Source organism: Ammospiza nelsoni, chromosome 13 (genome assembly GCF_027579445.1).
Source record: "Ammospiza nelsoni isolate bAmmNel1 chromosome 13, bAmmNel1.pri, whole genome shotgun sequence".
Taxonomy (NCBI): Eukaryota; Metazoa; Chordata; class Aves; order Passeriformes; family Passerellidae; genus Ammospiza; species Ammospiza nelsoni.
The window spans coordinates 17,370,306-17,395,091 of NC_080645.1; the positions used below are offsets into that span (position 1 = coordinate 17,370,306).

The following is a 24,786-nucleotide window of genomic DNA, read 5'->3' on the forward strand; positions in this document are numbered from 1 at the left end:
CGACGTGGTGCTCATCAGCCTCCACAGAGAGCAGCCCTTACCTTTTTGGCGGCCCCGGCATCCTGCTCGGGGTTCTTTGCCACACCGTGGCTCCTGCCTCCTGCGGAGTCCATCACTGCTGCAAAGCGCGGCTTCCCATCACCATGAGCCCATTCCTCTTCACGGAATCACCAGTTCACAGCATCACTCATGGTGGAAGGGACCCGAGTGGGTCATCTGGTCCAACCACCCTGCTCTAGGGTCATCTTACAGCACATGGCGCGGGATTGCATCCAGGCCGTTCTTGAATATGTCCGGACTCGGGTCGCTCAAGGCCGGGGTCCTGTGGGAGAAGCTCCTCAGGCTCTGCAGCGATGGCCGGCGAAGGCCGCTGGTCAGTGAAGGCGCTGCCCGGCTCACTCGGCATTACCTTCACACGTTCCCCGTCTCTCAGGTAAGCCCAGCGGCCATGGGGCGGCATTTTTCCTGCAAGAAACGACACGGACGGCTCTAAAGTGGCGATGGCCGGCGGCTGCGTGTGGCCGCGCATCCCCGAGCCGCTTCAAAATTCCAACCACTGCTTCCACGTGAAGGGCAGGTGGCGGGAGTCCGCTGGCTTTCACATCCCCGAGTGGGCTGGCGAACCTGCAAAATGGCTGGGGGACAGCGGGAGAGGCATCGCCGTGCCCGGCGGGGAGCGGGGGCGAGAGGTGTCCCCGAGCCCCGCCGCGCTGCCCGGGCCGCCGTTCCTGGGGCGCTGCCGCCCGCTCGGCTCCCTCGGCGATGGCCATGGGCGGCGGGGCGGCCACGCGGCGCCGGGGGGGCGGAAGGTGCCAGCAGGGCCGCCCGAGGCCCCGCGCCCGCCTCTCCCCGTGGTGACCTTGGGCGGGCGGCGCGGCCCTCCCCGCCGAGCGCCCGCTCCGGCACCCACCCCTCCCGCCCGCCCCTGTATTTCTTCTTCTTTTTTTTTTTTTTTAATTATTATTTTTTATTTATTTATTTTGGCCGCGGAAAGAGTTTGAGGCGGGGGGGGGGGAGGCGGGGGGGGGGGCGGGGGGAGGGAGGAGGAGGAGGGAGAGGAGGCCGCCGTCAGAGCGGCCCGGGGACTTTCCCGGAGGGAGGGCGCGGAGGGGACCCGTCCCGGTCCCGGTCCCCGCCCGGGGCGGGAGGCGGCGGCGGCGGGCGGGGTGTGAGGGGAGGGCGGGGGGCGCCGGCCCCGCCGCCGCGGGGGAGACGCGGCTCCCGGCGCTGTGCGCCCGAGCTGCTGCTGCTGCTGGTTACGCCAGCCCCGCCGCCTGCCTCTCCGCTCTCCTCGCCTCTGATTCTGCGCACAGCCAGCCCCAAAGCCTGTCATTCTGCAAAACACAGTTTACTCAACAGAGAGAGCGAGTGGGGGAGCGGGAGAGGTGGAGAGAGGGAGACGGCGCGGAGGAGCCCAGTCCCGCACCCCAGCATGGCTTCGGGGGACCTTTACGAGGTACCGGGGGCCGCGGGGCGGGCGGGCGGCGGGAGGGCGCCGGCCGGGGCGCCGCCGAGGGCAGCGGGGGCGCGTTCGGAGCCGCTCCGCCGAGCCCTCGTAGTTGCCGAAGAGCGGAGGAAATCGCCGAGGGAAGGGCTGGGGTGGGGGGAAAAGGGCTGCCGTGTGTGCCCGGGGGGGGCAGGGAGGGATGGAGCGGCTCCCCTCCCTTCCCGCTGCCTCTCTCTTTCTCTTTCTCTCTCTACTTTCCATCGGGCTTGATCTTAGCAGGCCTTGCAAGAGGGAAGGAGGAAGGAGTGAAGGAGAGCGAGAGTTAGCGGTAGGATGGGGAGGCGATCGCGGTGTGATGAGCCCGGAGAGTGGAGAAAGTCCAGGTAAAGTCATAGGCGCTCTGGACGTGCTGAATGTGCAGATTAGTGCGAAAAAATGCGCCTTAGCGCTGCCGGGAGGCGCAGGGATGGAGGCGGCTCTGCGCCCGCTGTGCAAAGTGCAGGAGCCGGCGCCAGGTTGCTTCACCTCCTGCCCGGGGTGCTGCGGGGGTGGCGGGGGCGGCGGCCGGGCCGGGCCCCGGCTCCCCGCGGGCCGCAAAGTTTGGCGGGGGCCCCGCTCCGGGCGGCCCGGGCTGCGAGGTGGGGCGGGCGGCGGCCCCCGGCCCCCCAGCCCGGCGTGCGCTGCCCCCCGGCCGCGGCGGAGGCGACAGCGCCGGGGCAGCATCGGGCGACGGCCGCCGGATCGGGGGCAGGCAGGGAAAAAGGAGCCGGCGGGCTGTGGGTGAGACCCATCCGAATTTTGATCTCCGGCACCCAGTTCCAGTGACCCAAGTGAGAACGAGTCTAGCCACTCTTGCCACGCCAGAGAAGAAGAAGGGGGAAAGCTGAAATGAAAAATAAGACAGACTGGACATGGGTGTTTGAAATATCCAGTTCCAATAAGTGGAATCAGGGTGGAAGTGTTAAAAACACCAAACATGACTGGATGTCCTACACTTCTTGGTCTGGAGCACCTCCTCAGGCTCCACATTTCCTGGTGAAATGGCCGTTTGCATTGAGGTTCTCTGGAGTGCACAGTTTAAGACATAGGTCAGAAAACATCACCTTCCAGTTGGAGCTGTGTGTCAGTGATAGATACTGCTCAACCATCAGGGCGTGCTTGGGTGTAGAACTGCTGCTGTGGTTTGTTGGACGTGGTTGGACTTATTCTCTGTTTGATGATCTTGATGATCAACTATAGGGTCTCAAGTGCAAGCAGTGCATGATCTGACAGGTTTCACGTAGACAGTTTTCACTTTGTCTTTCAAAGTCTTTAGCAGAGGTCACAGCTCTGGGATGACATTGCTCTGTTAGGATGGTGGTTTACTGTGTGTGACACAGACCTCCTCTGAAGTGAGCAGCACTTAAACTCTCCTGCGTGGTGTTAAATTATCGGAAGTACATGATGATCTGGATAGTGTCATTGACCTCCCCCCCCCATCATTTTGCAGCATCTGTCATTTAATTTGTAATTTTAAGGATATTGTAAGTCAGCTCTGTTGCTGTTGTGACTCCAGAATAGCCAGTAGTTCTGTGAAGAACCATTTTGACCTAAAAAAGTTAGTGATACTCTTCTAGGATTAGTAGTTTCTCGGGTGCATAGAAGATCTTTGCCTGGTGTTGTCTGAGTTTTCTTTAGACATTTGGATTCGTTCTAGAAAGAAATGAAGCTGGTATGTCTTAGGCTAATGGTAGCCGTGATGGTTTAGCTCTGACTCATCATTAAAAAAATTCTGCTCTTTTATGATCCTCGTGTTGTAAGATGATGACGTTTGGTAGTTGGATGTGGCAGTGTCACTGTGTGACATCAGGTGAGGTTGCTCAAGTGGTTACCTGGTGTGTTCTGTGAGGGAGCAGACCAAGAGCCCAGTTTGCAGGCAGTCTCTTTGCAGGCATCTGCATGGAGGAATGAATTTTTTGGTACTGTGGTTCAAAGCCTCTGAATCACTTCCTTTCTTTGTTACTCCCCTCGAAATACTTTTGCTTATCATTGTACAATATGGAAGGATTGTCTCCACCAGAAGAGGTAGGTGGAAGAAGTGTGGCTGTTCCTTTCTTGTTGTGTGAGGTGTTTGGAAAATGACCTCAAGTGGTCATAGTGTAAAATCTTCATCCACATGATGGAAACTTGGCAAAAATGTGTGCAGGGCTTCATTTGCATTTTGTATCTTCACTGGGAAGTTCTCCATGACAGAGGTCAGAAGAAATGTCTAGAAAGCTGAAGAATTTGAATATCTAATAGGTAGCAATTGTGTAGATGGTAGTGGCTTCATTTAAAGATGACTCAGTTTTGCCTCCCTGCTTTTCCCCTTCCCAAAAAAGCAGCTGCATCCAGAGGATTTATTAGAAAGAAGCTCTTTGAGCTTGGATGTCCCACACCAGTTTGCAAGTGAGATGAAGTGCTTTGTGCCCTCAGAGCAGTCCAAGTTCTTGAACAAGTAAAACATTATGTGGACCACAAGATTACCATTAAACAGTTTCAGGATTTTACCTTGAAATAATTTGGGACTGTGGGTGTAAATAAATAATTTGGATCTTATGGTGACATTGCAAAGGTATAGTGCACTCTTGAGTCCCGTTTCACTCATTAGTAATATCCAAAACTTTCAAGGATTCTTATTGAATTTCATCAAGTAAGACCAGTAATTAACTATGCAATTTGGAGAATGTAATACTGGCTGAAAAATTATTTTTAAAGCCAATCATGACATAGAAGCCCCGATAAAGCACATGAAAAAAGTGCAGGGTGTATATTGCTTGTATGAACTCATCATACTTTGGTGGTACCCAAGAAACTTTTAGAAATTTTGAAGTTTTGGAAGTAGATGTGCATATTTATCCTGTCGGTTCATTCATTTTCTACTGTCATGTCATCTTAAAAGGCTTTTCAACCTTTTAAACTTAAAGATAAACTCAATTACTGCCTTTATAATGAAGCAAAATAAGATCACAGACAAAATAACCTCAGTGTTTGGTTAGATAGGTGCCTTTTTCCAGTTAGAAATGGCTTTTAATCATCTGAAATGCCTCCTATTACATTTAGGTTAGGAGTGGGAAACAGGCACCAATTTATTCTAGAAGCAAAAGAACACCCATAGGAGTTCTGTGTTTCCTGGTAGTCAGTTCTAGACCTGTGTGGTAGAACCAAGACACTTTACAGCCAAAGATAATTATTCCATTATATGGTAAAATGTAGGTGTTAGTTGTGATGTTTTTAAGTCCATTTTTTCCTTTACCAGTAAAGGATGTTGTGTATGTTTTAGTGTAATTCTCAGGCTATATGAAATACTGGTTTGCCTTTGCTTGACTTCCATGTGCTTATGATTTCAAGCTTTTATGAGTGGGTGAAAATGTCATGGAATATTCCTTTTTTTTTTTCCTTGTTTTTCCTCTTAAGAGGTAACCTGTTAAATATTAAAGACCTGTGGTGCATGTTTCCTTAAAAATAATAATTTGAAAATAAAGGACTGACAAAAAGGGTCTTCAGAGTGGCCTTCAGTAAGGCTGCCCTGGTTTGCCTTGTGTTTTACAATCCACTGCTGGATGCATGGACAGGAAATACTCGTTCATTTCAGCATCAGACACAAAGGGAAATGTATTTACTTTTAAATACCAACTTTGTTGATTTCACAATAAAGTTTTCAGTAACTTGAAGTAACATTTTTCATTTTTCATGTACAATTCCATGTGCATTACCTGAACCCAGACAGTTATCTCACAGACTGTGGTATTTTAAGTCTATGAGATGGCTGTAGAGGGGGAAAAAAATTCCATATGAGCTGTGCCCCTAACTTTTTTCTCGAGCCTGGAGCATCCTTTTTACTGCAATAAAAGCCTCCTTTACTGATGAATATGTGAGCCAGTTATCAGTGTTACAGAGATGCTCTTTAAACACATTTCAGTACTTTTTTTAATTTAATATTTTGGGGGTTGGTATGCAGTGAACACCATTAGACTTTCAGGGGTGAAGCTGAAATCTAAAGTGGTATTTTACCATTGTGGCAGATTGTATTACACCTTTGATAAGTGATCTAAAGATTACACCCAGTTCTCTGAAGGGGACTTAACATGTACATGTTTCTGTATTACAATAATAAAACCAGTCTTTAAAGCTCAATAGTTATTGCATTAAAGGGAAGAATGACATTTTTAAAAATGGCATCTTCTCACTGAAGTGATGCAATGCCCATGGCTAGGAGCCTGTCCAGCACAGTGACACATTTCAATTCAATCTTAGCCTGTTTCGCCAGCAGTGTAAGAATGAGCTGCAGTTTATTTCAGCTCACGTGATCCACCAGAAAGATAAGATACTTCCAGATAATTGCAACATTTCCCATTTATACCTGCACTCAGGTACCAGCAAAGGCAAAACTTGAAGATAATAATGGCACTGTTTGGGCTGCTGAATCCCTATGGCATGTGGAGACATGCAGATGTGAGAGAACAGAGTTGAGCTTCTGGATGCAAGGTTTGGTTTGAGATGCAGGGTTCAGAAAATCATCTTTGCTTTACAAGGAAATGCAAGTTTTGTACCATTGTGCTTTCCATCTTGTATCTCTTTCAATGGAGTCACTTAGCAGAGATACATACTCAAACCTGCTTATTGAACTGAAAAGCAGAAATCAATTTCTTAATTATTTCACGTATGTATTTTCTAAAAGGTGACTTGGAAGAAGTTGGTGTATTTTAGTAAAGATTATTTCTCAGATCAGCCTCTGTATTGATACAATTGCTCTGTGGTGAAGGAATAGGACTGACTTCCCAAGCAGAAAACAGTGGCTTGAAGTAGGATTTGGGGAACAGTTAAGCACCTCCTCCTGTACACTGGCAAGCTGTGGATGCAATGCTGATTTCAGTAATACTGAGCTGGCACTCACAAGCTCTAAGGTTTGGCTGTCTGTAAGTAACACCTTTTCAATTTTTTTAGTGGAAAAGCTTTACTAACAACTATTTTGAAGAATCAGCTATTTATCAATGCATTATCAATGATCTGTTCTCAAAATCAGTGTTTAGAAGACAACTGTCCTCAAAATCAAGTAACCTCCAAGCAATATTAACTTCAGTAGGTAGAAATCCAGAAATTTTGTTGCCTGATGAAAGTTTTCAGGACTCTGTTCCAAATGTGGTGTGATTTGCAGTGCAGACTGTATTCCTCAATCCTAAACTGGGCAATCATCTGAGGTACAAATTGAGGTATAAAGATGGCAACAAAGAGTTAACCAGAGGTCCCCTCTGCCCACGTCATGGCACTTCTCTAAATTGAAGTTACCAAGCAAGGTTCAAGAGCAGACCTGGATAACTCTGGCAATATTCATTGTCTTACTAAGAAACTCCAGTTTAGAGCTGCATATGGAACATTGCAGTGCCCATGACTCTCTTATTTGCCTACATCATCACTGCTGCCACAAGCCCAACTTCCTCATTACACTGTAAACTGCTGAGCATATTTTGGGACACCCAAAACCAATTGATTTCTTGTTACAATCTTGATAAAGTGTTTTATCAGGCTCAAGTGTAGCTTGCTTCAAGGTACAAGTCTTTGGTGTGCTGCTGTTTGGGAGGGACACTGAAATACACCCTTGTCACTCTTCAAAGCCTGAACATTTGAAGTGAAGGTACCTCCAAAGCCACTGAACTGAACAGGCTTCCTTCCCTTCAGTGTCCAGGTTCAGTGCCCATAACTATCCAAACATTCAAATGGCATCATTTTTTGTAACACTTCCTGAATGACAAATACAGTGCTTTATTTTGGGCTGGTCTTTGATTGAATATTAAAGTCCAGCAATAAACTCATTGCTTAGTAATTGCTTCTGAAAGTTAAAATATTTTGAGAGAGACAGCTCAAATAATGGCAAAATTTAAATGTGGTCTAATATTGAAGGAAATGGGCTAATTATTTTTTTTAAATCAATGGAGTGATTGTGATGGCCAGCTATGTTGTAAATAGCATTTCTTTGTCCATTCATTTGACTTCTAGCATTAGTACAGTTTCTTGGCTCTGTACATTTTCATCAGTGCAATCCCCTTTTGTTGTTCCTTCTTATCCATATATTTTTCAGATCGTTTTTGCAGCACATTTTATGTCACTGGCATCCTGACACTGGCAAAAAAAATTATTAAATAGTTAACTGTTTCTTGTATTCAAACTATTAGAACAATATAATTAAAGTCAAATGTTTGTAATGTACATTCATGCAAATACGAATATTTTGGTTTTGACAAAAGGAAATTCATCCTTTCTGCCTGTTGAGTTACAATGCCACACTCTTTGTTTAGTATTAAAATTTTACATTGGTAATATTGCAACACTAAAAGAAATACACTTGAGTCTGTTTTCTTCTATTACACAGAACAAATGTAGATTACAGTACTATTTCAATACTATCTCATTACAAGTCCTGATATAAAACATTGCTGCAAATTTATTGGGTCTCTAAAGACTTTCACAAGAAATTGATATGATTGACCTGTGTAGAAAAGAATGATTCTTCTCATGCCTCACCAAAAAGAGGAATTAGGCTGACTCTTGCAAAATGGTAAAGGGTAGTATGAGCAGGAGACTGCAACAAAACACTAAAACAAAACCATCATTTTAAAACATCTGTCAGAAAGACACTTCTGTCTGAAAATAGCAGTTCCCCTACTTGAGCTTTCCTAGATGTCTCATAGAATATCCAGAAAATTTGCACCCCATTCCTTCAGGGAAGCAAACCAGAAACAATGATGATATTTTCTTCCTTCAGGTTCTTCAATGCATTTATTTAGATTTTGTTGGGGTTTGGTGAAATCATCTTATATTAATCACTTATATGTGCTCATACCAAATGGATTAAGGAGGAATACGAGGGACTGCACAGTGCTGAGAGCCATTGCATACAGATTAGTAGCACCTGTCAAAAGAAAGAGACGAATAGAAGAAAAGAAATAGAATTAGCAAATACACGTGAGCATGTCTTGGTTTGGACAAGAGTTAACATTTTTATAGGACATCTCACAGATCTTAGGGTCAATATTTAGAGAAGAATGACTCTGGCTGGTGTAAAGGGTTTTTCAAAAAACCTTCTTCTACAATCCCACAGGAGCAGCTGGTAACAAAACCAAACTATGGTCCAGAAGGTTTAGTCATCTCTTAGACCACCTGGCTTACAGAGAGGTGTCTGTGAAAAGAGGTTTAAACACTGCTATTGGGACCTGTGTTGTATAACAGAGCCATCAATTACTTGAAAATAATCACATTTACTCCTGATAATTTATAGATTATTATTATTATAATTGTCAAGACAAAAGTTGGCAGTGAAGAGCTGAATGACAGCAACTGAAATTCAGTGCTTACAAATGCAAGCTAATGATCAAAGGAAAAATAATCCTGACTATTCATGCATAAAAATGAGCCCTGAAGAAGATGTTACTGTTCTGGAGAAATCTTGGAATCATTATGGAAGGTTTCTGGGTGTGTCCATGTTAGTATTTTAATTTGGATCACGTGCATGCTTTTGAAGTGAATCTCCCTGTGATCCCCGGTTACCACACCCGTGCTTGCATCACAGCGCTGTCCTGGAGAGCAGTGACCACACTCCCTTCCAGTGAAACCAAACCAGAAAATGTGTTTCAGCTCCTAATGGGTGTCCAGTCCATAGGGACCAGACTTCTGGCAAACAGAAGTTTACATGTTATTAAAAAAGCAATTGAGAATGAAAGGGAAGATGATGATCCTTGTGTCCCTGGGGAACATGGGGCTTCCACCTCTGCAGTAGTGCACCCACTGCCAGGAGACGCAGAACCAGAAGTGATGCAGAGAAAGGCCATCAGGGGATGGAGTGGCTGTCACTGAAATGACACCTTATGAAAACTTTCTGGCTGGGTAACGAAGTGATTGAATGGTATAGAAAAGACAGATGGGGGATATTCAGTTAAATCAGAGATGAATGCTATTTGTCATTGCACAAGAAAAGATATGCAGCAAAGGAAATAATTAGGCAAGTGATGGAGACAAGGGAAGTACTTTACAATATTTAAATATTGGAACTCTTTGCCATGGGATGTTGTGGAAATCAGAATTGTAAAAGGTTTCAAAGAATGGTAAAACAGGCTCTTGGCAGATTGATCCCTTTATACTTTTCAGCACAAACCAATCTTTAAACTGCTAATCATGAGAAGCTGTGAGGGCAGAGCAAGGGCAGCACTTACTCTATAGATGTTGTTTCCTAAGCATCCAATACTAATTTCTGTTTGAATATACAACACGTTGAGCTAAGTGGACCTTTAGTCTGACCTCGTATGGCAGTTCTTAGTTTTGTACTTACTACGGTCATTAAACAAACATAGTTATTGACTAAGGTGTTGATATGGTCTGCAGAGATCACAAACACACTTACGAGCTGTATCCCAGTATTCTAACTCCTAACCCTTGTGAATTAATATCTTTGCAAAGCAAAAGACAAAACAGAATAGTTTGGTTTGGTTTCTACTTTAGAGCCCTCACAATCTAGATTTAGAATCATAGAACCATTAAGTTTGGAAAAGCCTTCTAAGACCATTGAGTCCAACCATTAACCCAGCACCACCATCTTCACCTCTAAGTTGTGATCCCAAGTACTTTTTGAACACCTCCAAGGATGGTGATTCCACCACTGCCCAGGGCAGCCTATTCCAGACTTCTAACAAGTTGGAGTGTGTGGTACAAACCAACAAAAGAGAAGAAGAGAGGAGGTGATAAAGTAACATCAAATCAAACTTATGTAATAAAAATGAAGTTTTGGCTCCTTGTTAAGCTCTGCTTAATAACTGGGGCTAAAGGGTTAAAGATAAACTAGAAAACATTCCGGTAAACGCATGGCATGAGGCAAATGATTGAGTCAGTGTTGCTGGAAAGTCACATTAATGGAATAATATGTTTCTGATGAACAAAACAAGGTTTCTCCTATGAGAAAAGCATTTCAGTATCTAAAAGGGTTTATCCACAGCTTTCCCACATTTATGGTTTTGGATGGGATTCATAGACTTCCTTAATACTGTACAGAATTGTCAGTCTGCCTAACCTCAATATACATCAAAAAGCCACTAACTTTTAATTAACTTTTAACAAACTCATCAAGTGGTTATTCTGTTGTTAGGGTTTTTTCCAGAAATGGTGATTATTAATATACTGATATATAAACAGTCTCATTTCTAACTGACCAGCCTGACCTGTCAAATTCTTTCACACATGTACAATGAACTTTTTTGTGACATCACTTGGCAATCACTGCAACAAAGGAAAGAGCATTGCTCATGTATCTTATTATTCTTAGTAATATGAGAGATCTTAAAATAAAGTGTGACGTTGCATAATTTTTTTAAAGACTACTTTGTGAAATTTGTTTGACTCTGCTAATGTACTTGCCTTTAAATATTACGCAGTTGAAATATGCTCTCCTATTTTTCATTTTTTTGAGAAGGGACAATTTTGCAAAATATGAAATTACATTAATGCACCCAATGAATTTGTGATAAGTTGCAGGTATTTTAGCATAGGAAATCTGACAGGAAAGGTGCTGGAGAAATGCTGGGTTCACATGGAAGGAAAAGGCACAGTAATGCTTACAGGGCTTGTAAATGGGTTCTGAGAGAAACTGCAAAGATGTTGATCACAAAGTGTTTTGGTGATTAATGTAAGGGAGGAATAGCAGACTGCAAATGGAAATGCATGAATTTAGGATGACACAGCACGGGAAGACCTTGGTTGATGTGAAGTGACTGAATTTATCTCTACATAAGCAGAGGAAGTAGGAAACTTAAGTTCAGCAATGGTGCAACATAGCAAAGTTTCAAATGAAACAGGAATATGACTCACATATTAAAAGCTATACAGGGAAGAGGAGGGAAACTTTAGATCTCAAATTAAGTACCAGGAATTAGAGGGAAAACTACATTTATGTTCAAAAATTACTTCACATGATTCCAGAGGAAATAACCTGAAAGTTCTTGAAGGAATGATAAATACTGGCTGAGGAAGGGCAAGAACTTTGTGATTTGTCTGCAGTAACTGGAAGCAAGAGTCTGTTATAGAGTCCAGGTGCATAAACTCAAGCTTTCCACAATCTGAAAATTGAGAAAGTTGAGAAAAAACTTGTGCTATTGTGTTCAGTAAATATTAGCACTGCTTCATCATTTTCTGCTGTGCTGACAAGTGAGAACCAATGTACTGTACTACAACAGTCAGAAAGGACATGGTAGAGATGATGAAGAACTTGACTGTGTTGCATTCATGTGGTCACTATTACAGACCATGTGCTGCTGTTTGCTGCAGATTAATACATGCAGTGTTTGTACAGTCAGCAAAATGCATCGTGGTATGGAAACAGTGATAAAAGTGACAGGAAACTGAAAGAAGCAATGAAAAAGAAATTATTTCTGGGGGTGTGTTTTTGTGTGTGGTTTTTAGGGTATTTTGTTTGTTTCATTTTTTACAGTGGAACATCAAAATAACCACTTCTCTGTCTTTGTGTAGAAAAACAGTGTGAAATAGGTAATTAAACAGACAGGCAGTTCAGGTAGCAAAATTCAATAAGACTGAATGTTCCTCTAACTTACCTTTATGGTCTGTTAATGTCTGATGTGCAGTAGAAGCCATAATCATCTGTGCACTGATGATACACAGAAGGTGTAACAGAAACACCAGAGAAAGTTGTGCTTGATAATCTGTTCTAACATCTACCAATGAAATAGCTTCTCTTTCCCCCTACACACAGAGAAACCCTCAGGTTTCTTAAGAAAAGGAAAAGAGTGAGGTCCTTGGCCAGCTTTTTTAGCCTTCCCAGTGCTGCATTTTATTTGTCTCTTGGTGTCAAAAATGGTGATTGTCAATTAACTGTGGGAAATGTGGCTCTCTCAGAGGAAAATATTTGAGTATCAATGTGCTGAGCAACATTTTCAGAGCCCATGTGATTTGGATCAGCTCCTTCCTGTACTTTTTGCAGGTTTAGGACCTTGTGCAGCATTCTGGACACAAAACTGATATGTTAGTGCTGACAGGGAAGCTGAAGTGTAAATACACCATCAGAGTACACAGCAAGCCTGTGTGGCCTGGTGGAGCTCAGGAGCACCAGAGAGCTCTGCTCCTCCTCTGGCCTCACGCAGCATTGGAGGCCATTGGAAGGAGACTTTTCACCAGCAGCAAATTCCATTGCCTGTCCTATGCATAGCATCAGGTGATGGGTTAAAGCAGGAGTGCCAAGGTGGCCTTGTCATCTCTCCCTGCTGACTAAGGCCTGTGTGAACAGTCTGTTGTATGGCATTTATCAAATGGATCAAGATAATAAAAATTACAAGCTCCAAGGAAGACACCCCTTTTTTTTCATTGTACATATCCCAAGCTTTGCATTATTATTCTCATCAATCTTTTGTTACACTGAGAATGGGCTGTCATTGAAGAGCAGCATGGCTCAACATGTGGACTACCAGTTACAGTTCATAATCTCCTATGAGCTGCCTCCTGCTGCCTCAGGAAGCATTAAGAAATTGCCAGAACTGATGGAAGACTGTTCTTTCTCCCAGCTGAATAGCATCTCCCCAGCTTTGTCATGGGCACCACAAAGGATGACAGATCTTTTTCCTGCATTGTTTGGCCATGCTGTGCTTTGGCTTTCTGACATGGCATCACTTTGAGTATTTCTGTGAGTGCCTCTCGGAAGCGTATCAGGTACTGCAGGGGCACAGGGTGACCACTTACTGACAAGCTGTTGTGGGCTGTGATTCAAATTGTTCTGCAACTGTGCTGCTGTTAGGTTTTGTGCTTCATCCACTCATGTCAAACACCACTGACAACCTGCTCTGTTTGGAGGCAGGTCTCCTTTTAACATGAACTGAACCTTCTGTTTGTACCATGAATGATGCAATTTCCTCCCCTGCTATTAACTGCTACTCTTGTAGCCTATTTAGTTTACAGGGAAAAGAAGTCTTGCTTACTGATCAATAAGAGATGTAGTTCACATATAGTTTTTATTTTGGATATGCAGTTTGCATTGCTGGTATATCTTAGCTTACACAACCCTTGATTTTCTACAGTCCATTTGAAGATTTGTGTCCAAAGGACAGGTTACAAACCAAGGACAATATTTTTTAAAGTTTTGCTACAAGGCAGAATTCCTTTATTTAACTGAAATAAATTCTGCTTTAATATAACTTCTCTAAGATGTCCAGATTAATTCTAGGATTTTGTGGAGCACAGAACAGCTTTAACATAACTTTTTTTAAACATCTTTCTTACTTCATGTCCATCTGCTGTTGCTCCTGTTAACCACCAAAAGGCAGCCATTCCACAATAACTAGCATCTTAAAAGTTGCAGTGTAATGGCAGTTGATCTTTCCAAGTGCTGGGTTAGGCACCAAGGATGTTGTTTAGTGCTGAGAAACCACCAAGGTATGTTTTGGATGTACACTTAAATACGTACACATTCTCAGGCATTGAGGGGATATCTGGGGATTGCCTACAGATATTTAGTAGTTGATATATCACTTATTCAAGATTTGGAAAGTACTTGAGAAGTAAGCCTCAGGGTTAGCAGAGGAGCTGTGTGATAAGCCTTAGATCTCACAGATGAACTGATAGCAAGACCTACCTTTTCATTCCCCCTCTGATTATACAGCAGTGCAGTAAGGCTTTGCAGAGACAGATACAGCCTAACTGAGGGAGGCAGAGCATGAACCAAGGCTGGTTTACAGCCAGTTTCGAGGCTTTTTTTTTTTTTCTTTTGAAGTGACTAGTCTGCAGCTCCATTTCTGAGAAGGGTACTTGAACGTGTGACTCAAACAGAGACATCTCAGAACGGGGTGAAGCGGTGACTGCAGCCCTTGCGGGACAGAAAGTGCTGAGTGCTCAGAGCACCTTCCCCTCTGCAAACATGGCAGCGGCTGCTTTCGATCTGTGGCTTCTCGCTGCTGTTGTGTGAGGGAATCACACTCTGAGTTTCAAGAGCCACAACAGAGAGTAAGTAAAGCTGTGGCTCATCTAGGACTGGGTGTTATTTTAATGAGCTTAATAAATCCTATATAGGACTGAAAGTTTCTCTGGAGTTCTCAGTCCTGCAAAGCAGCGCTCTCAGCCTGACCTTTGAGCTTTGTACGCTGCAGAGCTCTGAAAAGCTGCTCCAGTTCTACTCTGCACCAATTTCAGCAACATCAGCAACCCCAGTGGAAGTAGCTCACCCACTTTAGCAGCTGTTCTTGGCATCAAGTTGATCAGACATTGTACTGCAAAGGGCTTCCACAGCTCATCATAGTCACAGACACTCCCTGAAGTCCAGGAGATCCACACTCATGTAAAAACAAAATTATTTGCTTTGTGTAAGAAGTACAGAAGATAAGGAGTTGGAATTTTGTTAACCAAACTCATCACATGATTAAAGCTGAAATCTTAATGAATGTTAATATTGTTCTTGTAAAGCATGAATGGCAAGGATTCATTCCATGTATAGTATGGACACTGACCTTCAAAAGGAAAAATTCATTGCAGCAGCTTTTATCTCACTTTTGGCAAAGCAGGGTGATGAACTAGTATAATTTTTTTTTAAAGTACTATCACAGTTGTTTTCTGGCTACGTTACAATTTCATTAATGGATGTGTATTGTAAGTTATCTATCCTTGGACAGTCTACTTTGGAACAGTCAAACTAAAAAATCACTTTTATAAAATTATTTCAGTGTGGTTTAATACCAAATGCTGAGAAATATGGTAGCTATACCAAGAAAATTAAAAGCCCTAGGGCTAAATATTTTTATAAAGGTCACTTAAAAACAGAACTTCAACCAACTAAGTTGACCTTGGTTGTTACAGTGCTGGAGAGCTTTAGTTTTGCACAACTATAACACTGTTTGAATTACTTATCAGAATCTGCCAGTGGTGTAAGGCTGTGACTTCTAATAAAAAGTCTGCAAATTTTGATTGAGATGATTAGGGAAATGTCCAACATGCCATTGAAAAGGTTTTCAGGTAACTAAAACCAAAAGATACCTGAGGGTTTGGCCCTTAGGTGAAAATATTCACAATTTTCCAGAACGTTCCTGGAGCAAAAGGTTGTGTCTCTATTCCAGGAGAAGGATGGCATCCCAGAACACAACAGGATTGCTGCATCATTCCTTATGGTAGATCTGTGCTGCTCATCTTTGTGTGAGTGTAGCACAGACAAGCAGTAAATCTCCCATGTGGACAAGGCAGTCACTTCACCAGCAGGGATGTACAGTTTGGGCAATCCACACGGCCACTTCCAGATCATTCCTAATCCCAAACCTTCTGAAGGTTCTTTTCTGAAGGCTCTGTAAGGAACTTCTCCAATCCCTGCTCTTTCCATGCCTTCCCTCTGTGGTGCCAGGGCATTTCCCTGGGTGTGGTTGGCCTTGTCTTTGGGAGGTTCCTGGCAGCCCTGCCCTGCCCATCTGCAGCTCCCTGGCACCCCCTGCCTCTCTCTGTGCCCCCGTGCACAGGGGGGCCTGGAGGATGACACAGGCTGGCACAGCTGACCCCACAGAGAACTTGGCATCAAAATTAAACTCAGGGTGTATTTTTGAATGTCATGTAGGCTCCAAACGTGCTGCAAGGACAGGGAAGTGTTGCTGATGTCCTCCCTCTGTCTCCTCACACTTGGCTGTGCTGGACCAGGGAGCTCATGTGCCACTGATGGAAACACTCACTGCATTTACCCCGTGGAGTTCCCTGATGAGGCACAACTGGGTTATTTCAGTGGAAATTGATTCACTAGTCATGAATTTCATTGGAGAAAACCATGTAATTTTTGCTTTACTGTCTGCTCTGAAGTGGCAGCAGCTCTTTTACATACCCCAACAGGCTCAGCAAACTATTTAGTCAGTTTGAGATTGAGAAGAAAACACTGTTACATCTTCATTTCCCAAATGCAGCTGATGGTGAATCACTTGTGCCTAGCGAATGGTCTGTCAGGTCAGCAAAACCAACACCTTTCTTATTTTTGGGCAGATATCTCCAAAAGACACTAATTCTTTGGATAAAAAATGTGAATGTACTTTACTATGGTAGAAAATACATGAGACACTAACTCAAGTTATTTAACTCCTTACACTTTATGAATGTTTCGTGTGTCTGCTTTCAGAACACTCCTAGAATGTTCTGTTTCAGTTTGTTTAATTGGTATTTTTGAATTCATGGCATACAATTTTTCATAACCCAAACACTGAAATTATTTTCTTCAGGTAAATTGTTAATTTTTTATAGTTGTGCATCTTTCATAGATTACTTCTTTTTAAGCTTTTGCACTTAGGTAGTATTATGGCTACAAATGAATCCAAATATATATTTAGCACTTGAACTTTTTGCAGACAAACAAGGCTGTTTTCCTGTTTCCAGCAGGGTACAGATCTGTGCAGATGTAAAGCAGTTTGTAGACAGATGTGGGTAATTATACAGTTGTTTGCAGTGATCCAGTATAGCACAGTGAAGACTTCTCTTTGGCCATGTGACTGAGCACATGGCTACAGATTTAAGACAATAAGTAATAAACTTCTTTTACCAGAAATAAAACTGAGGCACAGAAGTGAGCACATCTTCCTTGCATTTAATTTTTCCATTTTTGTTAGCCAAAATTGTGCCATTTCAAGAGGAGGTGCATTGTTTTTCTAAGGAATAAAACTAAAAAAATAAAGTTACTTATATTGATCTGGTGAATGCAGTTATTTTAGTTACACACTTCATAAAAGTGTTCTCTCCCAAAAATATACAAAATAATATGAATTTGAACTTTAAACACAAGTGATGAACCCTAACAGCTAGGATGAAGCTGCAGAATATGACTCTAAAGCAGCTACAAAATTTTAGACAGAGCCATCACATTAGCTCCCAAATTTTAAAAAATGTAAAGAAACAGAGACCATCTGTTCAAGTAAGTTGCAAACCACTTTGCAGGATTTAATGTTTGGAAAATTAAATTAACTAAGAGATATAAAAAGTGCTAGTGGCTGGAAGTTTACCCTTCAAAATCAGAGCTGAGACACACTTTTTAACATTAAGGTTATAGCATTCTATTTATGGGACTTGGATTCACTACCAGCAATGGTGTACTTTCTGTGAATCACTGCAAATTAAGGCATGATAACTTTGGAATAATGTGGTTTAAGTATCAGAATTTGGGACCTCGTGCAGAACATGGATGAAGAACATTCCTGTGCAGCCCAGGGTGGGTTCAGTGGGTGTAATTGTCCCTTTTGGTGTTCCAATCTGTAACTGTCAACCTGAAAGTACTGTCATGACACACAAATAAGCAAATCTGGACCCTCATACTGAAAAGAAACATGAGCTCCTCTTAACAGAGTGGCTCTGGGACTTCTCTGGTGCCCTGGTATGAAAATGTTTTTCTAGATCTGCATTTGAGTTTTAATTTGTTTTTATTGGGGTTTTTAGTGTTATCAAGACACTATTTCCCCAAAAGTTTATAGCTACAGAATAAACATTTGTCAAATAAGGAAAACTTTGGTGACATTGAAAAAAATTTGTGAAGAATCAAGAGAAGCCAAGTTGGCAAGCTTGTAATTTACTCTAACAGGTCGCTATTATTTTAATAGCTTTGTGTTTTCATTGTAGATTACACTGTACACTAAACACCTAAAATGCTAGAAACCTCAAGCTCATATATGCAGAGTCTGTCTCACCATTATTTTTTGAACATTTGATGAACAGGATATTAGTAGCTTTTTATGTTAAACAGTGGTTAAAAATCTATAGTTTGAAAAAAGGCATGGTGACCAACTGTTGGAGAATAAGTTCTAGTGTGTGAATAAACTATAAAGTGCAGATCACTCTAATGGAGCAGAAACTTGCAGTACTTTTTGCTGTTTCAAATAACAAGTGATTTAAGACTCTAATTCTTTAGAATTATACATTTTTTCACTGGACACACCATATATTTAGATTATCACTAGATGCCCGTCATTGAACAATGCCCACAATCACTTACATAATTAGATTTAATGTAGCTGATTTAGGAGTCTGTGACTAGATGGGCACGAGAAAAGGGAAAGAGCCATGTCTTGGGGCTATGGGTTTATTACCCCATATCATTTTTGGGGTTCTTGATCTGTTTGTATCCGGAGTGGCAGCTCTCCCTGCCCCAGCTTTGGGCTGTCTATCTCTATGTTTGGGAGCCAAGACGGGGTTTCCAGAGGGAGTTAGGTGTGGGGTGGAAGGCAGCCCTTTCATTTCAGTATGTTGCCTTCAACTGGATATACACAGCCAGTATCTCTGACCAGGGATCCTGCTGTTTCTGTGGGTTTTGCCCGCTTCTTTTTGGTTTGATTCTTTTTTTTGCTTTGGCACTATGACTGAGCTTGCCGGCTTGGCTTCTCTTGCTGCTGTGCCATTGGGAAGCCCTGAGCCAGTGCGTGCCCACCAGGACTGGGTACACCCTCATTTAATGCCGGTGAACAACCCCAGGGACTCTGTCCCTGCCGTGTTTGGGAGCCAGGCTGCTGCTGCCCGGTCCCTGCCATGCTGCTCCAGGGTTTGTGCTACACTGGAGCTGTCTGGGAGGTGCCATGGTCCAGCTACAGCTGCAGAGCTTCTGCTGCCTCTTGCTTGCTGCCCCAGGTGTGCCTGCCCTGCTGTTCCAGTTTGCTGCTCCTGAGGTTTCCTGCCACAGCTCCTTTCACTCTCTAGAGTGAAAGTCCTTCACAAACCCACGCACATGGGTTTGTGAAGGAAGCCCCTTCCCCATCGCACGCCATTGCCGTGTGGAGACGCGGCCGGACCCCGCAGCACAGCGCCCCCTGCAGCCCCGGGGGAATCATCGCAGCCCTGCCCGCCGGGAGCCAGCAGCGCCCCTGCCGGCTGTGCCCGGAACTGCACCCAGGGGAGAGCGCCTGCGGCCCTGAGAGGCTGCGGTTGGGTTTCTGGGGGGAAGGTTCCACTATTCAATATTTCTTCCATTTTTATTTTTTAAATAAACATTGTTTTTTCACTTTCACCCCCTGGTATCTATTTCTCGCATTGACAGAAGAAAAGGGAGCCACTGAAGCCCTTTTCTCCTTAGAGGAAACACTCATTCCAGGGCGTTTTCTCCTGAAATTTGTCTTGAAACTGAGACAAACCAAAATCATAAAATGCACAAAATCTCTGGGATAAAGAGACCCTGAAAAATATCTTTGTTCCTAAAAGATCTAACTTTTTTATCATATTTTTTAAAGACTATTTTTAAAAATTTTGAAGCCGAATAGATTTTTTGTCGAAGATAAATTGCACTTCTGACTCTTGCAAAAAAATTGAAGTGGCTTATTGATTAACTTGGACAGGACTGTCCATTTTGATACGTATAGTATTTCGAAAAGTTTAAAAACTGTGAAAGTGCATCACCAAACAACTGAAAGTAGAAAAATTTCAGATATTCAGATTATCTTGAATAAAAATTTGATATTCTGTGGCCATCAGAGAAATTTATTAAACACCTCACAGTGCTCATCTTAATAAGGACTTTTTCCAGCAAAGTAGGAGATGCACAGGTGATTCAGACACGTTTTTCTTACTGTCACCTTCGGAAGACTCTTTCCAGCCATTTATAGAGAAACCAGAGACTATTCCATCCCTTTTTCCCCAGAGTCATCTAACCAGTATTTATCCTTACACATATCATAAAATATCTGTGATTTCCTCTAGAAGTAATTCACAGGTGCAAACTTGCCTTTTAAAACCTGCCCTAACTATTTATGAATGTTGCATTAATGGAAACAGCAAGGCAGGAACTGTAAAGATGCTGGAGCAGAGGGTGCTGCCTGTGCCTGCACTGCACAGTCCATGTGACATTCAGCAGCCAAGGGCAAGGTCCTTTCCAGAATAACACCGAATTTTGGCACAGCAAAACTAACATTTCTGTCTTTGGGGCACACTGGGCAATCATTAGCACTTTTCTGACAGACTCTGTACTAGATTTTGTGATTAACATATTGTGACCATTTCATTTCAAGATCAAGTCAAACGTTATGGCACACTACATATTTCAGGAAAGTGCTCACTGCTCCAAGCTCCACCTGTGAAGCTGCTAAATAACAGTAATGAGCATTAGTGTCCATGTAGTAGGATAGGTTTACATGGTGCTTTGTAACTATGAAAATAACATTTCAGAGTGGTAACTGGGGAATTATATACTCTCTAGGGAAATTCCGTGATTATCTAAAAACAAACTTGGTTTGTTTAAATCCTTCTAGCATGGCCACCAAAGTTTCTTGTTTCCTTGGAATTAAAATAAAAAAATTGAACATGTGCACATCATCTTGAAATCGTCAAAACATGAAATACTTTCTTGCTATCTAGACCGCAATATTACTTATTCCAGATACCTTACATTAGTTATTAGCCCTAAAAATATTCCAAAAGGATGAGGTTTTTGTTCCTTCATTGGATTACAGCATATAAGCACATATAATGGATTATAAGCATAATAAAAGCAAAACTTTTCCCAATATTTTTGTATTTCTGCTGAGGTACTAAGAATATAGCAACTCTCCATTGTGGGTCTTATTGTTTATTTCTGTGATATTCTTTCTATGTATGCCTTTGTACACAACTGCTCTTTGGAGAGAAACAACGGTTGAAGTGTGATCAGAAATTCCATATGTTATTGCAGAGCCATATAATCCAGATGTAGTCTTTTTCTTGGGAGTTTCTTACCCCTCCCAAGTTTGCCAGGAACATTTTGGTCTTATCAGGCCATTATATTGCATATTCTGCCCCCAAACTGTGAGATGAAAGCAGTGAGCACCAGTACAAAATGCACATACACAGAACAAGTTACCTTGAGATTTTTCCCTTTTTTTTTTTCACTACGCTTCAAAACAGATCTGCTTCACCACAATTTTTATTTTGTACACTGCTCTACACACTAATTATTTCAATGCACCTTTCCCATTTTCCACACCAGGTCTGAAATTACTTCACAGAGTGGGTTTTCTTTTTGGATGAGGCAGATAAAAGCAAAGAGAACAGTTGAGATGATGATGAGTAGAAACACAAACTCTGACCTTGAAGCCCTATCTAAGCATTCTACCCTGCAGAACACTCTATTACTACTTCAGCACAAACCTCCAGGAGAGGTACAGGAAACACAAGTATATTTTGATTAGCATATTTCCTCTTAGCTTTGTGGTAAAGGTTTGGCAACTTATCCCTCTTATCCCAGCCTTTGATTCCATCATGTTGAACAAAGAGCAAATACACAGCTGTTGCCATGAAGCATGTTACATGTTCACACCCCAGCGCAGCACATTCCTTCTTCTCCTTATACCATGAAACCTCAATGTTCATTTTAACACTGAAAAGACACTGAGGAATGACTTCACAATGTATCTCAACACTAAAAAGCATCCATTTAATAACTAGGAAAATTAATGAGCAGCTGACCTAGGTCTTCAAAGCCATCTTTTTGTACATCTCAAAGAGTGGATGGCTCTTGCTGTATGACTGAAGGCAAACAAACCCTAATGGTACCAGGTCAAAGAAAGTTAGAAGTTCAAAGCTGGTTGTAGGAAGCTCCCTTCCAGCTGCCTGGTCAATCTAAACTCAGATTAATTGAGTCAATTCACATCCACACAAACTTCCACAGGTTGCACAGAACTCAGTTTTCCAAATGGAGATGCCTTTCTAAGTGAAAAAGAATGAAAAAAGAATTAGTAAGTTATTACTAAATATTTTAGGCAAAATGTATTACAGAATCATATAATAATGCAGGTTGGAAGGGACTTCTGGAGATCATCTGATCCCTTGCTTAAGGCAGCACCAACTTAATTAGGCTGCTCAGGGTCTTGCTCAGTCAAGTTCTGAATATCTCTGAGTGTGGACATTCCACAGCCTCTCAGGACATCTGTCCCAGTATTTGACCACATGTATGGTTTGTGCTGGGCATGACAGTGAGGACAGCAGAAGATTCTGACCTACTCATTAGAATCAGATTAATTATCTGTCCAATTTGTTAGAGTCCTAGAAGTTAAAAGTCCTTTTTGTAAGCTCATAAACCATTTGCAAGTGGGATCTTAGTATTAAAAGTGACTCAGAGGTTTGTTATACTGAAGTGGGAATTTAAGTGTCCATTCATGAAGTATCTGGAAAACAGTTTGGGTGTTGGAGCACCAGTGTGCATTGGTCTCTGCACTAACCCTCAGTAAATAACCAGCAGACAGCTCCAGTTTGGGACTGGCATAGTGCCACAGAAAGAACGTACACTAACCCAGTCCCAGTGAGACATATGTAGGGAACCAATCTTAGAAAAACCTACATTTATAAAAATATAATTCTGTAATTGCCCTATTCTGTGGAGGGACATGGAACAAAGCCCTTTGCCACATTGCTGCAAATGCATCCAGGAGCAGCTGAGATATTCACACAGCCGCCAAGTTGGGAATCTGACTAACAAATACATGGAAAATTTCCTCAGTAATATATTCACTGCTTACATATTCAATAGTGCTTCCAGCATAGACATTTCTAAATGGTTCCTCAGCTTCATCAGAGTTCCAGTCTCACCCTGATGCTTGATGGGTCTGCACCATCTCTGAACAGAAACAGGAGGTAGCTGCAGCATGGAGATGTGCACATGCCTCCACAGGAACCCTTGGAGTGATCTGGCAGGAGTTTGGAGCAGGGTGACAAGATCTGTGCCCTGCCACCTGAGAAACCCCAGGGCTGTTCCTTAGGACCTCCCTGAAAGGAGTAATGGATTCCAATCTACAGCAACCCCTACTACTAGAAGTACTGCCTGGCTGGAAGTACTGCCAACACTTGGCTGAAACCTTATCATCAGGAATCATGATGACCTGAAAGAACTCAGGACTCATCAGTTAACAGGTCCTTGGCTTGAGTGAATGACCAGGGCTGACAGAGGACTCACTGAGATCAAGGACTGGTGTCCATCTGTCCAAAGGCAGCTTTAAAGAGATGTAGGGCCTGAGGAGAGCAGGAGGGTAAGCTGTGGTTGTCTCCTGGGCAGCACCATTAGTGGCTGTGATGGCAGCTCCTGGGGACTCTGCACTGCCAGAGGAGTTTCAGGGCAGCCTGTGGCCAGAGCGTGCCCTGCAGTGTGCTGTGCTCAGCCTGACTCACTGCAGGCACTGGGACAAGCCCACATGTGTCAGTGCCTTTCACCCACCCTGCAAGCAAACAGCCTCCTCAGAGCCCAGCTGCAAAGCACACAGATCAGTGGATGTGCTTTCACACCCTGTGTCTGTGTTTAGAGCACTGGCCCCATATTTTAAATGCAGATTATTTCTCATTAGCTGCACACTCAGATGATTTAAGATGCATCTGACTGATGCACATTGACAGCTTTCATAACTGCCTTTGCTGCTATCCATAAGATAGTTTGTTCCTTCCAAGCTCCAGTAGGAAGTTGGTTTTACATTGGGCAGAATTCAAATCCCAAACACAAATTGAATCTGCAGTGCAAACCAATGCAATAATTGAAGCCAAAACTTGGCCTACTGACCCTGCTCATCTGAATGCTATTTCTATGGGGATAATGATGTATTATTCTTCCTTTTTGACAATTACTTCTTCACAGATAATTTTTGAAATTTTCTGTGCCATTTTTCTGTGATGTTGCTCTGGTATCCTGGATACTTAGTTGTAATATTCTGTGCTCCTGTCACGCCATTATAGTTGCCTAAAGCATGTTTCTTTATTCCTTTTTCTGCTCTACCTTTCTTTTTGGCTCTTTCCTGTATTCTGCCACCACATTAACTTCATTTGTGTAACCACAAAAATGAAGAATTCTACTGAATTCTGAAAGAAAGCTTTGTGTTTCATGAGTTTTCTTCCCTTATTATCCTGCTACTTTCCAAACTGCTACTTCAGCTTTTCACTCAAACGATCACCCCTCGGCCTTCTGTATTGTACAAAGTCATCTATTTTTAGCCCTTTCCCTTTAAAACCTTTCCCTGCATGGTATTATTCACAAATTTGACTGTTACTACTTTTGCTATATGGATGTTCCAAACCAGCTGCCCCTTATTCTAGTCTGGATAGAAAGTATGAAGTGGATTTATGATTTATCCTTCTCATATCACCTTATCTCTGTCCAGTCACTCATATAACATGGACAGGGTTCTGCATTTTATTCTGCCTTCTGTGTCAGTGATGGGGAGAGATTACTGTCCTCCTTCACATGCAGATCCAGGGATTATTTTTGATTTCTCTGTCAGGTATGTATTACTGTTGTCCTAGTTCTGGCCAGGACAGGGTTAATTTTTTGTGGTAGCCAGAAGGGGCATGGCCAGGACCCTGATGTTTTTCTATATTTCCTCACATAATTGCCAGGGACA

The 24,786-nt window shown here is 42.7% G+C and overlaps 1 protein-coding gene across 1 annotated transcript in view; it reads left to right on the forward strand.

The window, feature by feature from the left end:
- The first annotated feature begins 1,311 nt into the window (after positions 1 to 1,311).
- The window catches only part of CDYL2 (chromodomain Y like 2), a 56,444-nt gene continuing 32,969 nt past the window's right edge, over positions 1,312 to 24,786 (forward strand). Inside the window, exon 1 of the mRNA XM_059481665.1 lies at positions 1,312 to 1,456. Within this exon, the coding sequence (XP_059337648.1) occupies positions 1,433 to 1,456 (24 nt within the window). The 5' untranslated portion in view covers positions 1,312 to 1,432. The remainder of the gene's footprint in view (positions 1,457 to 24,786) is intronic.